General features: G+C 35.3%; 2 protein-coding genes across 9 annotated transcripts; one reads left to right on the top strand and one right to left on the bottom strand.

The window, feature by feature from the left end:
* Positions 1 to 231: 231 nt before the first annotated feature.
* Positions 232 to 4,034, bottom strand: LOC101745261 (uncharacterized). 2 transcript variants are annotated; one of them, XM_004932471.3, is made up of 5 exons: positions 3,850 to 4,034; positions 3,067 to 3,286; positions 1,978 to 2,231; positions 1,375 to 1,424; positions 232 to 776 (listed from the first exon to the last, which is right to left on the bottom strand). In XM_004932471.3, exons 2-5 carry the CDS (start codon positions 3,248 to 3,250, stop codon positions 656 to 658), a joined length of 609 nt encoding a protein of 202 aa, XP_004932528.1. In that variant the 5' UTR covers positions 3,251 to 3,286; positions 3,850 to 4,034; the 3' UTR covers positions 232 to 655. The 2 variants fall into 2 exon arrangements, with proteins under 2 accessions (XP_004932528.1, XP_062529203.1); XM_062673219.1 differs by lacking the exon at positions 1,375 to 1,424 and having other exon boundaries at positions 3,850 to 4,023.
* A 4,526-nt stretch (positions 4,035 to 8,560) lies between these two features.
* Positions 8,561 to 12,125, top strand: LOC119629781 (alpha-(1,3)-fucosyltransferase C-like). Of its 7 annotated transcripts, none has more exons than XM_062673417.1 (5): positions 8,611 to 8,731; positions 9,295 to 9,528; positions 10,110 to 10,185; positions 10,656 to 11,040; positions 11,838 to 12,125. In XM_062673417.1, exons 4-5 carry the CDS (start codon positions 10,670 to 10,672, stop codon positions 12,103 to 12,105), a joined length of 639 nt encoding a protein of 212 aa, XP_062529401.1. In that variant the 5' UTR covers positions 8,611 to 8,731; positions 9,295 to 9,528; positions 10,110 to 10,185; positions 10,656 to 10,669; the 3' UTR covers positions 12,106 to 12,125. The 7 variants fall into 7 exon arrangements, with proteins under 7 accessions (XP_062529398.1, XP_037872850.1, XP_037872851.1 ...); XM_038016925.2 differs by having other exon boundaries at positions 8,635 to 8,731; positions 9,295 to 9,590; XM_062673415.1 differs by having other exon boundaries at positions 8,608 to 8,731; positions 9,295 to 9,590; positions 10,110 to 11,040.
* The last annotated feature ends 881 nt before the right edge of the window (positions 12,126 to 13,006 follow it).

Raw genomic sequence — 13,006 nt, 5'->3', positions numbered from 1 at the left:
TCTAATTTTAAATTGTTTTTAAAAATTGTATTTCTAATGTCTTTTTTATGAAATATTGTGTAATTAATAAAATTTAAAATAAATATAAATAAAATGTAATATAATAATAATGTCTAGTATTCGTGGTCCAAATAAAGATATATGTTTCATAAAGATATGGTCATCAATTTCATTATGCATACTTACCGGTAATTACTAATTTTCTATATAATATAAAATTAAAACACCTCAAATATTATTATATTTATTTCAGAAATAACTGTACAAAACGTACACAGTAAAAACAATCAGAAACATATTATTTTTAAATATTTTAAGACAATACATATTTCATAAATGTGCGTACCGTAAAGTTTGATTTATGCGTATATTTTTCTTCAAAGAAATACCAATGATAATTAGGTTAGGATGCATCCATGAGTTCCAGATAAAAATATCCTTTCACTTTGCCAATTTCGAAGTAATAATCGTAATCATCAAATTTTTTCTAACATGCAACAAAGCTTTTGATAAGTTTGGTAAGTAAGAAAAAAATAAACCCTGACTTTTTTTGTTTCCAAAAGACACAGTTAAGTGGTCTGGTTCAGTAAGATCAAATCTTTGAAGAACTTTTTGACATTTTGTTCAGCTGGATAAATATGAAAACGTATTGTGATTAACTGGGTAACAATATATCTTTTTCTTTTATTTTTTCTGTATCTTCATCTTCGCAGCAAATGGAACAACAAGAGGTTTTTGTTTCGACTGTATCTTGATTTTTATTTAAGCTCGTGCTTCTGTGAAAAAAGCAACATTAAAAAACCAGTAACTTTACGTAATTAATAATTGTATGCAATCTATAATAATATTATAAAGAGAAAAGGTTTGATTGTTTGTTTCTGTTGAATAGGCTCTGAACCGATTTGAAAAATTTGGAAAAATTCACAGTTTGGAAGCTACGCTATCCCCGAAAATTAGAGATCCTTACTAAAACTCCAATAATGTAACCTAAGGTGAAAAATTACCTAAAATATTCTTTAGATCTTGTACGCTGCGAAAACTATTGATGATAGAATAAAATAATGTACTACGACTTTGTAGACCACATTATTATTTACAAAAAGTGTCGCGACAGCATATGTCTAACTTTTATAGTTATGCCGCAATAAGTGTTTTTTTTATTTAAAAAAATAAAACAACGTCAAATATCGTTGAAATTTTTGTTAAAGACCCGAGCGAAGTCGGAGCGGGCCGCTTGTAAACTTATATATACGGAAAATATTAATTCATTTTTAAGGATACTTCATCATTCAGATCAATTCCTGTTATTCCAGACACCCAATTATACATGTAGGTACATAAGAATATTTAGAATGTATCTGTTTCAAATCTCACCTTTTATTAGTTTGATCACGATTCAATGATAGTATTCTTTCTTTGCAGTTCTAAAAAAAAAAGTGACGTTAAAAGACATCGCCTAGTAAAAGGTTTACTATTCATAATACACAATTTAATCAATTGATTTAAAATATTAGCTGTTTTATTGTCCCACCAAATCTAAAGCGTGTTAATTGGCAAATATACAATTTTCCGTGTGTAATATTACAAACGTGATATTAATAGGTTCATTATTATCACTATTAATAGACACATTAATATCACTCTTTACCATACACTAGTGTCTTAAGTTTTTGTTTCAGGTGGAAGTATTGCGGCTGATCCAGAGAATTTTCTGCATGACTAGGACAGATTGACAAACTCAGTAATTCAACCAGGTGGGGAAATTTAGACTTAGCGCCCGCAAAGGTGGCCTAACAGCTGAAGGACAGAATATGCTTCACGAGTGCATCTATCTCTGAACCAGAATCGCGATCTACTGAGAAGATCCGGGGAGAAACTCAGCAAGCTGATGCTATAGGCTTTATCATCACGGAGCTGATATCATAGTATATTTAATACACATAAATACGACAAACTTTAATTCTAATAGAAACTCACTTTAGAACAGTCGGATAACCCGATATCTCTCAATACTTTCGCGTCAAAACCAGCGATTACAGGCAACGGTAACGTATTGGCTGATTTAGTAGATGTATCAGGAGAATTCTTAGCGTTCTTATCGATTTCTGCATTCAGCGTATTTTCTGCTTCGTAGTCATGTAGTACTGTTTCACTTGTTTTTGTAGGAATGTTATTTGGGTCAGATGAATTACCCCTCTGACGAGAAATGTCTTCTAGAGCTGGTACGATACCTGATGAAGATTAGGTAAATATTCATTTGTTTTATAAGCTATAATTTAATTTGGCTGTATGATGTATATCTAAAATATCATCACATCACACCTTCTCGTTAGTATCGTCTATCTAAAGGATAACTGGAGGCTGGGAAATAGTGGTCCTTAAATAGTCTGAATATAATTTATTGGGTAACGTTATTGACACCTGCAGTGTAATTGAAGCATCGACGACAGTAACATCTATGGGCTACGGTACCCACTTTATATCAGATGCTCTTCGTTCACCTTGCTTAATCAAAAAATAATAATTAAAATTTGTCTAGAATAAGGCACTTTCTCAGTTCTTTAAAGGGCTAAGCCTCTAGTAACATTTGATCTGATCGGGTGCGAGACATCAACAAATCCCCAGGTCCAATAATCACCTTATAGGGTGTCTAGGTACTCTCCCGCCTTCTATTCTCCGTTGATCGTCTACGGACGATACCCGTAACGAGAGAATGAGATAAAGCGATCATCTTGAACAATTCTTCAGAGCAGAGTTAGGTATTAACTAAGAGTTTAATGCCGTTACCTTAAATTAAATCAGGCGTCGCTGATGACCTTGACTTTATTTTCAACCAATCCACGTATGGTAGACAAGAATTAATGAGACAAATACACATAATGGATTTAATAGTACTAGTAAAAGTATCCGTAGGTAAAATTGCCGGGGCTAAATGTTCAATCCAATTGAACTTTCAATATTGTGTCACAGTTGGCGGCAGTTTTTAGTTTTAAATGTCAAAGGGCAGTGGTACCCTCTCAACTGTGCCACGAAATCGATGCCACATATGATGCAATAAAAACTTACTGGCGTGACTAAGAGCTTCCTGTCTTTCAGTGACCATCTTAAGCACATAAACCAGAAGTCCAATGACAGCACCGACAGCAATAGTGATGACGATCAGTGATTTCTTGACAAAATCTTCGAAACATTCCACTAAATCATCCACATAACATTCCAGCTGGTCCACCAGAGTCTCGTTTGAACACATTTGGATTTTTACGGTTAAAATGTATAGTAAATATACCTGGAGTGTTTAAAATGTATGTTTATGTTATCTCGTTTATTTTAGTTCTGTTAGGAAAACGGTTCTTATTTAAGTAAGAAAACTCAATCTTTCAAATACTCCGACCTTCGATCCCGAGGTCAAAGCGATCTATATTAATGGCTTTAAATGGGTAGCAGTAATTCAATATGAGCGCGATCAATGCAGCATCTGCTGGCTTAATTAAGAAAAACATAGACATTTGCTCAATTATTTTTTTATTATTTTTTTATTGCTAGATGGGTGGACGAGCTCACAGCCCACCTGGTGTTAAGTGGTTACTGGAGCCCATAGACATCTACGACGCAAATGCGCCACCCACCTTGAGATATAAGTTCTAAGGTCTCAGTATAGTTACAACGACTGCCCCACCCTTCAAACCGAAACGCATTACTGCTTCACGGCAGAAATAGGCGGGGTGGTGGTACCTACCCGTGCGGACTCACAAGAGGTCCTACCACCAGTAAAAATAAGTCTGTTTTTCTATAGATTATTTACTGTTATAAAACAAACAATTATTGTAATATATTATGGATATACATTACCACGCGATCCTTTTTACATTTTTAAAATATTGAGAGTAGCACCTCTTGCAAGGAAAAATACGACGCATAATCATATAAATTTTACGAGGCTTTTATAATTTTGTTTGCGATCCAATGACGTCTAGTACTGAGCATAGATAATGGTTCATTTCTTAAGCGCTAGTGTCATCTTCTTATAAGAAGTCTAATTCTTTGGTCTTGTCTGTTTTTTTTTTACTAATACCTTTTTGTTGTACATGTAGTTAAACTGGCAACTCCATATCTGGAGATTCTATTGAGATTTCTCAGTTTATCTAACTAATAAAATAGGTTGGCAACAAGCTCCTTTTTACTATAAACCGTAATAAACCAGCAATATTCGGGAATTTCAAGCGATCCGCGCCGTCAGCCTGCGGGATCCCGTATGATGGATCGACTCGATCCCTTCATTTTGATTTATTTCACTATTATAACAAAAAAATACTATTATTACATGTCCTGAAATGAAAGCAGACCTTATTAATCACAAATTACGTGAAATATCGAAGAAAATTACTATAAATTAAGGAGCCGGTGGTGGAAATAATAGATATGGCGGATATAGGGTGGAATTTTTAATTGGGTTCCACTCAAAACCCGAATAGAGCGCCTATTAGCGCCCTTATTTATGGCATTCTTGCAACTTAGAACAAACTATTCACCTTTTTCTTCTTGTTTTTAACTCACATTATAAGGGGTTAGTGCAAAATGTCCTCTTTTCCCTTCAAGCCTATGATACGAGTACGTCATCTCTGCACTCATATTCGTCTCCCGCACATCCTGTTTCAAACTATTCATCCAGGTATTTTTAGGATCCTGCCTCCTCACATTACCGTTCATTACAGTAAGCAATTGTACAGCATATAAAAAACTGAGCCCATTGTACCCAACAATGTTTAATTGTCCCATATTATTCCCGCTTTATTTTACCTCAAGTTAATTGCGAATTCCAATGCAGCAGCTGGGTTAAGATTGATATGAATAGATTTACAATTGAAACCTTAACTTATTGTTTTATTGTTCCTAATTTGCGTTCCAAATGAAAATGGCCTTTTCCGTTACGAATGGAGATTTAAGGCTTTAGTTGAAATACGCAGTGAAATAAAGGTAATGTTTCACTCTTAAATTAAGTTCTTTAGTTATATAGACTTTTTATTTTATTTAAAATATAATTATTTGAATATGAAATCGGCGTGGTTTAAATAATAAGATTTCTTGTGCATTCGAACCAACTGATGCGACGATGCTGCCGTATTTCTACTACACATATTTCTATACGATCCGCTAACTCTACTATTAGGCGCCTTCAGCTCTATCAGGTATAGATAGGGTAACCGAACTCATCCAACACACGAAATAGTTCGACGTGTAACTATATCAGTCCGCTGAATTTATCATCGGATCTTCTGAAATTTCGGATCCGATAGTACCTAGTCAGGTCATAAGTATTGTCACACAGTAAAAACTTTTCTTTTAGAATGCTGGCCACAAAAAAGTTTATTGAATTCGAATTTCGAATTGTTCATGAAAATAAAAATGTATACTTTTAGAATTTTACTCATTTTTAAATATGAAGTGGACGCTTAAAGAAGACCGTGTTGCAATTATTGCGTTGCATCGTTGCGGTTACGCGCCAATTAAAATTTTTAACATACTGAAAAATTTGAATATAACTAAAAGATTCGTTTATCGTACCATCAAACGATACAATGAAGACTCTAGTGTAGATGACAGGTCAAGAAGTGGTCGCCCTCGTTTTGTTAGGACTCCAGCAGTGATAAAAGCTGTGAAGGCGCGAATTCAAAGAAATCGCAAACGTAAGCAGAAACTGTTGGCCCTTCAGATGGGGTTAAGCAGAACCACGGTGAAAAGGGTGTTAAATGAAGACTTAGGGCTTCGGGCATATCGAAGAAAAACAGGACATCGTTTGAATGCTCGTCTAATGGACCTGAGACTGAAGAGATCGCGCTTTGTTGACGCGGTACGCGGGAAAAAAATATCGGGAAATTCTTTTTTCGGATGAAAAAATTTTTACCGTAGAAGAGAGCTACAACAAACAAAATGATAAGGTGTACGCACACAGTAGTGAAGAAGCGAGCAACCGTATTCCGCGTGTCCAACGAGGTCATTTTCCATCCTCGCTCATGGTATGGTTGGGAGTTTCTTATTGGGGCTTAACAGAGGTACATTTTTGTGAGAAAGGTGTAAAAACGAATGCAGTTGTGTATCAAAATACAGTCCTGACGAACCTTGTGGAACCTGTTTCTCATACCATGTTCAATAACAGGCACTGGGTATTCCAACAAGATTCGGCGCCAGCTCATAGAGCGAAGAGCACACAAGACTGGCTGGCGGCGCGTGAAATCGACTTCATCCGGCACGAAGACTGGCCCTCCTCCAGTCCAGATTTGAATCCGTTAGATTACAAGATATGGCAACACTTGGAGTAAAAGGCGTGCTCAAAGCCTCATCCCAATTTGGAGTGACTCAAGACATCCTTGATTAAGGCAGCCGCCGATATTGACGGACCTCGTTCGTGCTGCGATAGACGACTGGCCGCGCAGATTGAAGGCCTGTATTTAAAATCATGGAGGTCATTTTGAATAAACTTTAGTGTCATAAGAATCTATGTTTTGTTAAGTTCATTTTGGTATATGAATGGTTACATAATGAATAAACTTGTTTCAATTATTTTACATTAAACATGTGACAGAATTTATGACCTGACTAGGTAGATGCATTCGCGAAGCAGCTGCTCTTGAGATGTTAGGTCTCCTTTGGAAACGTTCGGGAACAAATCCCATCTCTCCTGGCTTAGTCCGTGCTCGCCCACCTACCCTGGTAAAACTGGAAATTACTTCGGGCCACCAGTAATAAATACTTAAAAAAAATACAAATTGTGGTTTGAATTTTTTCTATAATATTATACAGTTACATGCTGTTGCTGTAAATTACAGAGAAACCAGTTTGTAATTACATGATCAGTATTAAAACAGAATGGATTTTCCTCATCATGAAGCTTAATAAGGTACATTTTTTTCCCTACCTATGCTGACAGCCTTGAGAAGCTATTTCAGCTTCACCCTAACGTGTAGGTGAGCTCACGGGGCTCAAACCGGAGTGTTGATAACACTGGCCCTAGCAAGAGCAGTGCCTCGCAGAATCTACCACCGGATCGGAAACGCGACCCACTGAAGGTACTAATAGCAATCGACCCAAAAAAGGATTTGTACGAAACTAAATTCTTTTGTAAAGAAACGTTGTATTAACAAAAGAACGTAAACACAATTGCACGGCTCTCCAATGTGTCCAATCAGGACCGGGAGTAATCTCAGCCCAAAGTTCTTTTGAAGTTGGCCGTTTCGATTTGGTATTTGTTAAAAGACATTCGTTCTGTCACTACAATTTACGAGATCGCCGTGATCAGTTTGCCAAAAATGTACACGTACTTTTTAATTTTTTATTGGGGCTTATTTATGCAGACCTTTGGTTATTGATGTTGATAAATTGGACAGACAAGACCATAAGTCCCACTACGTGCTTGCCGCCACAGACCTTGACAACTAGAACGAAATATCAAATGCATTGAAATGTAGCCGTCCTGATCTTCAAAATGATTAACATAATTTTCCTTGCTGATACCCAAAATAAGTTTGGACAAAAAAAACTAAAAAAATACCCCGAATTTGCCCAATAAAGTTGTAAAGTATAAATTTTTAAACCTTTACTGGTAGTAAGACTTCTTGTGAGTCCTCACGGGTAGGTACCACCGCCCCGCCTATTTCTGCCGTGAAGCAGTGATGCGTTTCGGTTTGAAGGGTGGGGCAGCCGTTGTAACTATACTTGAGACCTTAGAACTTATATCTAAAGGTGGGTGTCGCATTTACGTTATAGATGTCTATGGGCTCTAGTAATCACTGAACACCAGGTGAAATGTGAGTTCGTCCACCCATCTAAGCAATAAAAAAAGAAAAAGTAAAATCATCAAAATAAAATTTTGATTAAATCGTCCGTAGTTAGTAGTCATAGTGATTGGTTACTTCATTATTGATGAATGCCAGAAAATACGTAGTTTGTCCTTAAGAATTTCCTAAACAAATACAGTACAAGTTTTCACGAATCTAAAGGAACGGTACCAGTCTAATAGCATGCAAATATCTAGGATTATCCCTTGTATGTGTACATATGGCATAATATTATACCCGAGTCTCGATATATTCTGATATATCGAAACGAGACTCGGATCAAAATTCGTTCCACGCGGCTTATTATCAGTCGACCGAGAATCTCAGTGGATCACCTTGCTGCATATAACGTACACAATATATGAGTAGGAGTGAGTTCTTCGCGCGGATTTTGGTAAGAATGTAGGTGAAAAATGTATGACAGCAACTGAAATGTAGAAAAATGACTTATTCATTTTTCAGTATCCAGTAGAATTTAAAACAAACGTGTCACTGGTAATTTTATAACTGGTGGAAAGTATTCAATATAGCTAACAGGCAGTTAAGTCGTTGAGTATTCGCTTTCCTCTTCGGATATTTTTTGAAGAAGCTATTAACATTATGTTGGCAAATATTGGGGTAAAGTCAACTATATATTTGAAAGGCGACGATGGTTCATGTCAAAGTTGTACAGAATAGAGCTTAAATACGCAATTCGTCTTTTATTTGTCCATATTTTTCGATAATACTTATCAGTAACAAACATTGAAAATCAGAAGTACGGCAATATGAACATGATAAATATAAATTATACCTGTACCAGTGTGTCGTTAGATTTGTAACAACATGGTGTTAATTTATAAAATTATAGGAGGAGACTATTTTGCTTAAATGGTTGATTAAATGTGAACATTGATAATGTAAGTTATAAATTGGATCTATTATATTATTTCGAATACATTTTGCTGGTAAATAACCAGTGTGATAGTGACATTTTGAATGCACTAAATGTGTTCATCGTTTATTTGAGTACTTCATTGTTTATGTAACCAAAGATCGAAGAACGCAGTTTAAGGGACTCAAGATCTCCCTGCACTCTTAGCCTGAGCTTGCGAGCCTTTAGGGATAGAATCCGGGAGACCAGCGGATTCGTTAACGAAAACGACTGCATGTGGCTAACATGGTCAGCGGCCTCTCAAGCCACAGGATGTGATGCAACTCGAGTACTAGGATACACCGTTGAACCTGAGAATTAGCCTGTCGCGTTGTGAGCATGATACACTACAATATAGATCGTCAGTCTTGAGCAAATTGCCGACGCGTTAATAGCGCGTTGCACAGCCTCAATCAGACACCGACTTCTTACAGGAGCGTAAATTGAGCGTAGCTCCTTCTTTGAGCATCGCTTAAGCAGGGATTGGTATAAATAGTGAAAGACTCTCCCTCTTATACTCCGCCACCTAATTCTGAAAGATGTTCACAGAAGTCGAGCATCACCTTCTACAATTTGCCGCTGTCGTGCATCGCAGCCATAACGACGGGTGGCGACGGCTGGTGTTTTATTTATTTTGCCCAAGGGTTGAGAACATCTACGAGCTACCCATAGCATGAAAAACGTGGGGAAGAGTACCGGCCATTGGAACGGCAGCGTTAATAGACTTGATATCGGAACAACAGCTATACTATGAATGTGATAATCTGCCTATCCATGAGTAAGGTATCAGTAGCAGAGTGACCGTGACGGAAATCGTACTGTCGGTCACTGATAAAGTGACGTGGGTGGGTATTTACGGTCTTCAACAAAGAAAGAACCCTGTTAGTGTTTTGAGAAAGCAGATAGAAACACGTAAGCGCAGGTGCCAACTTATCATATAAGGACCACTTTACTACCCAAGACTAGACGTAATATTCCTTTCAAATTAAACATTTCAAAAGATTCATAAGATTTTGTTTTGATACACATGTAGCAAAACTAGCAGTGGGCCGTTTTTAAAGAAGTTTTTATTTTCTAAAACAGCCTTCAAGAGAACTTACTGACTAGCGAGGAGTTTTCATAGCGCCATTATTGCCATGTTGTGCTAGTTTAGTCCGCCTCGTCTGGTTTTTTTCGTCGTTGTTATAACGAGAATAAAATTTAAGTATATAAGAAGTTGTCTTTGCATTTTGTTACTATGCATCTAAACATTACGCTCTTTTGCTGATAATTAAGTTGCTCTTTACTAAATGTAGTTAAAATTTCAACGCTGTAGTTTCAAGAAGTCAATTTTAGGAAGCTAATTTTTTCATTTCATATTTCAGATAGAATGTTCAGATTAAATAACACCATATTTAAACTAGCATTTTACTCGGTATGTGCACTTGGCGTGTTTGTATGGTATGTTTCAAATCTAATGGTTTATACTATAACCCAACCAATTATAAAAAGTACAAGAATAACCAAACTCAATAAAACTGTCCACGAAAATATTAAATTCATCCTTATATGGACGGATCCAGCAATAGACCCAATCGTGAAATTGGGAAATGGCCATCAGACGTTCGTCGAAAGAGAATGCCCAGTAAAATCATGTTTTGTCACATCAGACAGACATTTTTTCAAAGATGTAACTGAGTTTGAAGTGATAATTTTTCATGGTAAAGAGATTGTACGAAGTCTCCCTGCCATGCCGGAAATACGATCTACTCACCAAAAATATATTTTTGCATCCATGGAATCTTCTGACTACTATCCAATATGCGACGTTAGATTTAAAGGCTTTTTCAATTGGACATGGACTTATAAGTTAAATTCTGATGAGTACAACGGCTATATTATAGTTAGAAATAAAAAGGGTATTATTATAGGACCTAAACAAGACATGGAGTGGTTAAGAATTGAAGAAATGGATCCTGTGACCAAAGAAGTTGAAATAAAGTTGAGTCGCAAAACAAAAATTGCTGCGTGGTTTGTTTCTAACTGTAGAGCTCCTAGTGGCAGAGACATTTTTTTTAAAGAAGTCCAAAGGGAATTGAATAAACACGGTTTGTCAGTTGATGTATACGGAGAATGTGGAAATAAAATTTGTCCACGCGATGACGAGAGCAAATGCTTTAAATTGATAGAAAGGGACTACTATTTTTACTTCGCTTTTGAAAATTCTTTAAGTGAAGATTACGTAACTGAAAAATTATTGACCGCAATTCGAAACTACGCCATTCCAGTTGTTTATGGTGCCGCGAATTATACGAGGTAATTTGTTCATTCACTATTTAAAATATCATTCCTAAAGGTCAACCAGATAAAAGAATGTTAAAATAAATGAAGAATAGTCAAAAACAAAAGTTCACGAAAGTCATGTGTTTTCTTTTATTTATTTTTTCATTGCATTTTTCGGTAAAAATTGCGGCTCATCTCGACCCAGATGTAGCCTTCAGTATAATACATACATATTAATATCAGAATTCATTCGATTAATACAATGTATAAATAAATACCGGGAACACGTCGCGCACGGTTCTCCGGCCCCAAATTGGGATTCCCTGTATTATAGGAACTAGAGACTGATATTTAAATGCATAATATACGTCTACAAACACATATATAGATAGTAAACACGCAGACAAAGACATATTTTCAGCTCATATAATCTTATAATCTTAATATAATCTTAAACCTCTAAACGAGCAATTCTTGTATATTAATATATATGTATATAATCTGAATCTCGGAAACGGCTCCAACGATTTTCATAAAATTTAGTATACAGGGGATTTTGGGGGGCGATAAATCGATCTAGCTACGATTTATTTTCAGAAAATGTTGTTTTATTCGTGTTTTCAATAGTCAACTCTTCCCGACATCTATTGGCGAATAATAATACTATTTTTCTTAATTGAGGGCAACTAACCGCTTTAAAGACACAACAAGACGGCGTTATCAAAAAAAACCCGGTCATCATCTAGTTATACTTTATTCGCAATGAGTAAATACATTTCAAAAACATTACAGTACAAGTTTGTTGCCATTCAACTGTTCTTATGTTATAGGTTCATGCCTAATGGTACCTACCTAAACGGTCGAGATTTAGGCGCGAAAGAACTTGCAAGACAAATGATTGAGATTTACGAAGACAAGAAAAAGTATAAAAGATTTTTTAAGTGGCATAATCATTACTCTTATCACGACGTGTATGAATCTCCGGAAAGCGATAGCATTTGCAAGTTGTGCGCGATAATTAATAACAATACAGTATTTGATAAGGCAACTGTTTATGAAGATTTTAATTCATGGTGGAATCCGAAGGGCCGGTGTTAATAAATAAAAATAATAGTAAAGTGTTTTATTTATTATTATTGTACAAAAAAGTAAAAACGGAACTGTGTCGATAAAATTTAAATTGAAAAATATTTTATTACGCAGCGGTAGGTGTTGTAGTGTGATTGAGTAACCAATTTTTGTACATTTTCGTTTGGATAACGTGCTGTGGTCGTACTATTTCTGAATGGCATGACAAAAATAGAACTGATTGTTCATAAGTAATTAAAAAAAAACAAATACATTTTACGTAATGCAATACCTATAGTTTGAAATTTATCGAGCGCAAGCGGTTTTCCTTCCTTAGCATAGTTACCAGCTTAATAATATAATAATTAATTATAAATAAAATAGTATAAATGAATAAAATTATCTCCCTAAACATCAGTTTATTCTCGTTTCGACTTTAGAAATGGAATGACCATTAAACAAGCTTTAAATTAATATTAAATAAATTACCAAAGCCAATCGCTTAAAGTAATGTTTGTGTCCATCAAATAGCTATTCTTTGCAAAATATTGTTGATAGTTATCATAATAAATGCTATTATGCTTGTATCTAAGAGTCTTTGGTGCATAAGTACGAATATTTGAAGTCATTTACATATTATGTGTACCAGTGTTTTATTTTGTAAAAAAATTATATGACGGTTCAATCAATCAATCAATACTGATTAATTTAATACTTTAGTTTCATAATTAGCTATGTCAAGTGAACTTTGTCTTTATATGTGAGAAAACTTCAGTTTTATTATAAAATTTTCGAATTTAATGTACTGTATAATTTGTTTTGATGTTTAAGTCCATTTTGATAATCACATTAATTAATAATTGTAAAAATATATTTTACTAATTTCATTTTCGTGAACCTATTTTTTTCATATTGAGCCGTTTGCGAAGCA

Source organism: Bombyx mori, chromosome 17 (genome assembly GCF_030269925.1).
Source record: "Bombyx mori chromosome 17, ASM3026992v2".
Classification (NCBI taxonomy): Eukaryota; Metazoa; Arthropoda; class Insecta; order Lepidoptera; family Bombycidae; genus Bombyx; species Bombyx mori.
Note: the sequence above shows the minus strand (reverse complement) of the source record. Positions and strands in the feature narration are given on the sequence as shown.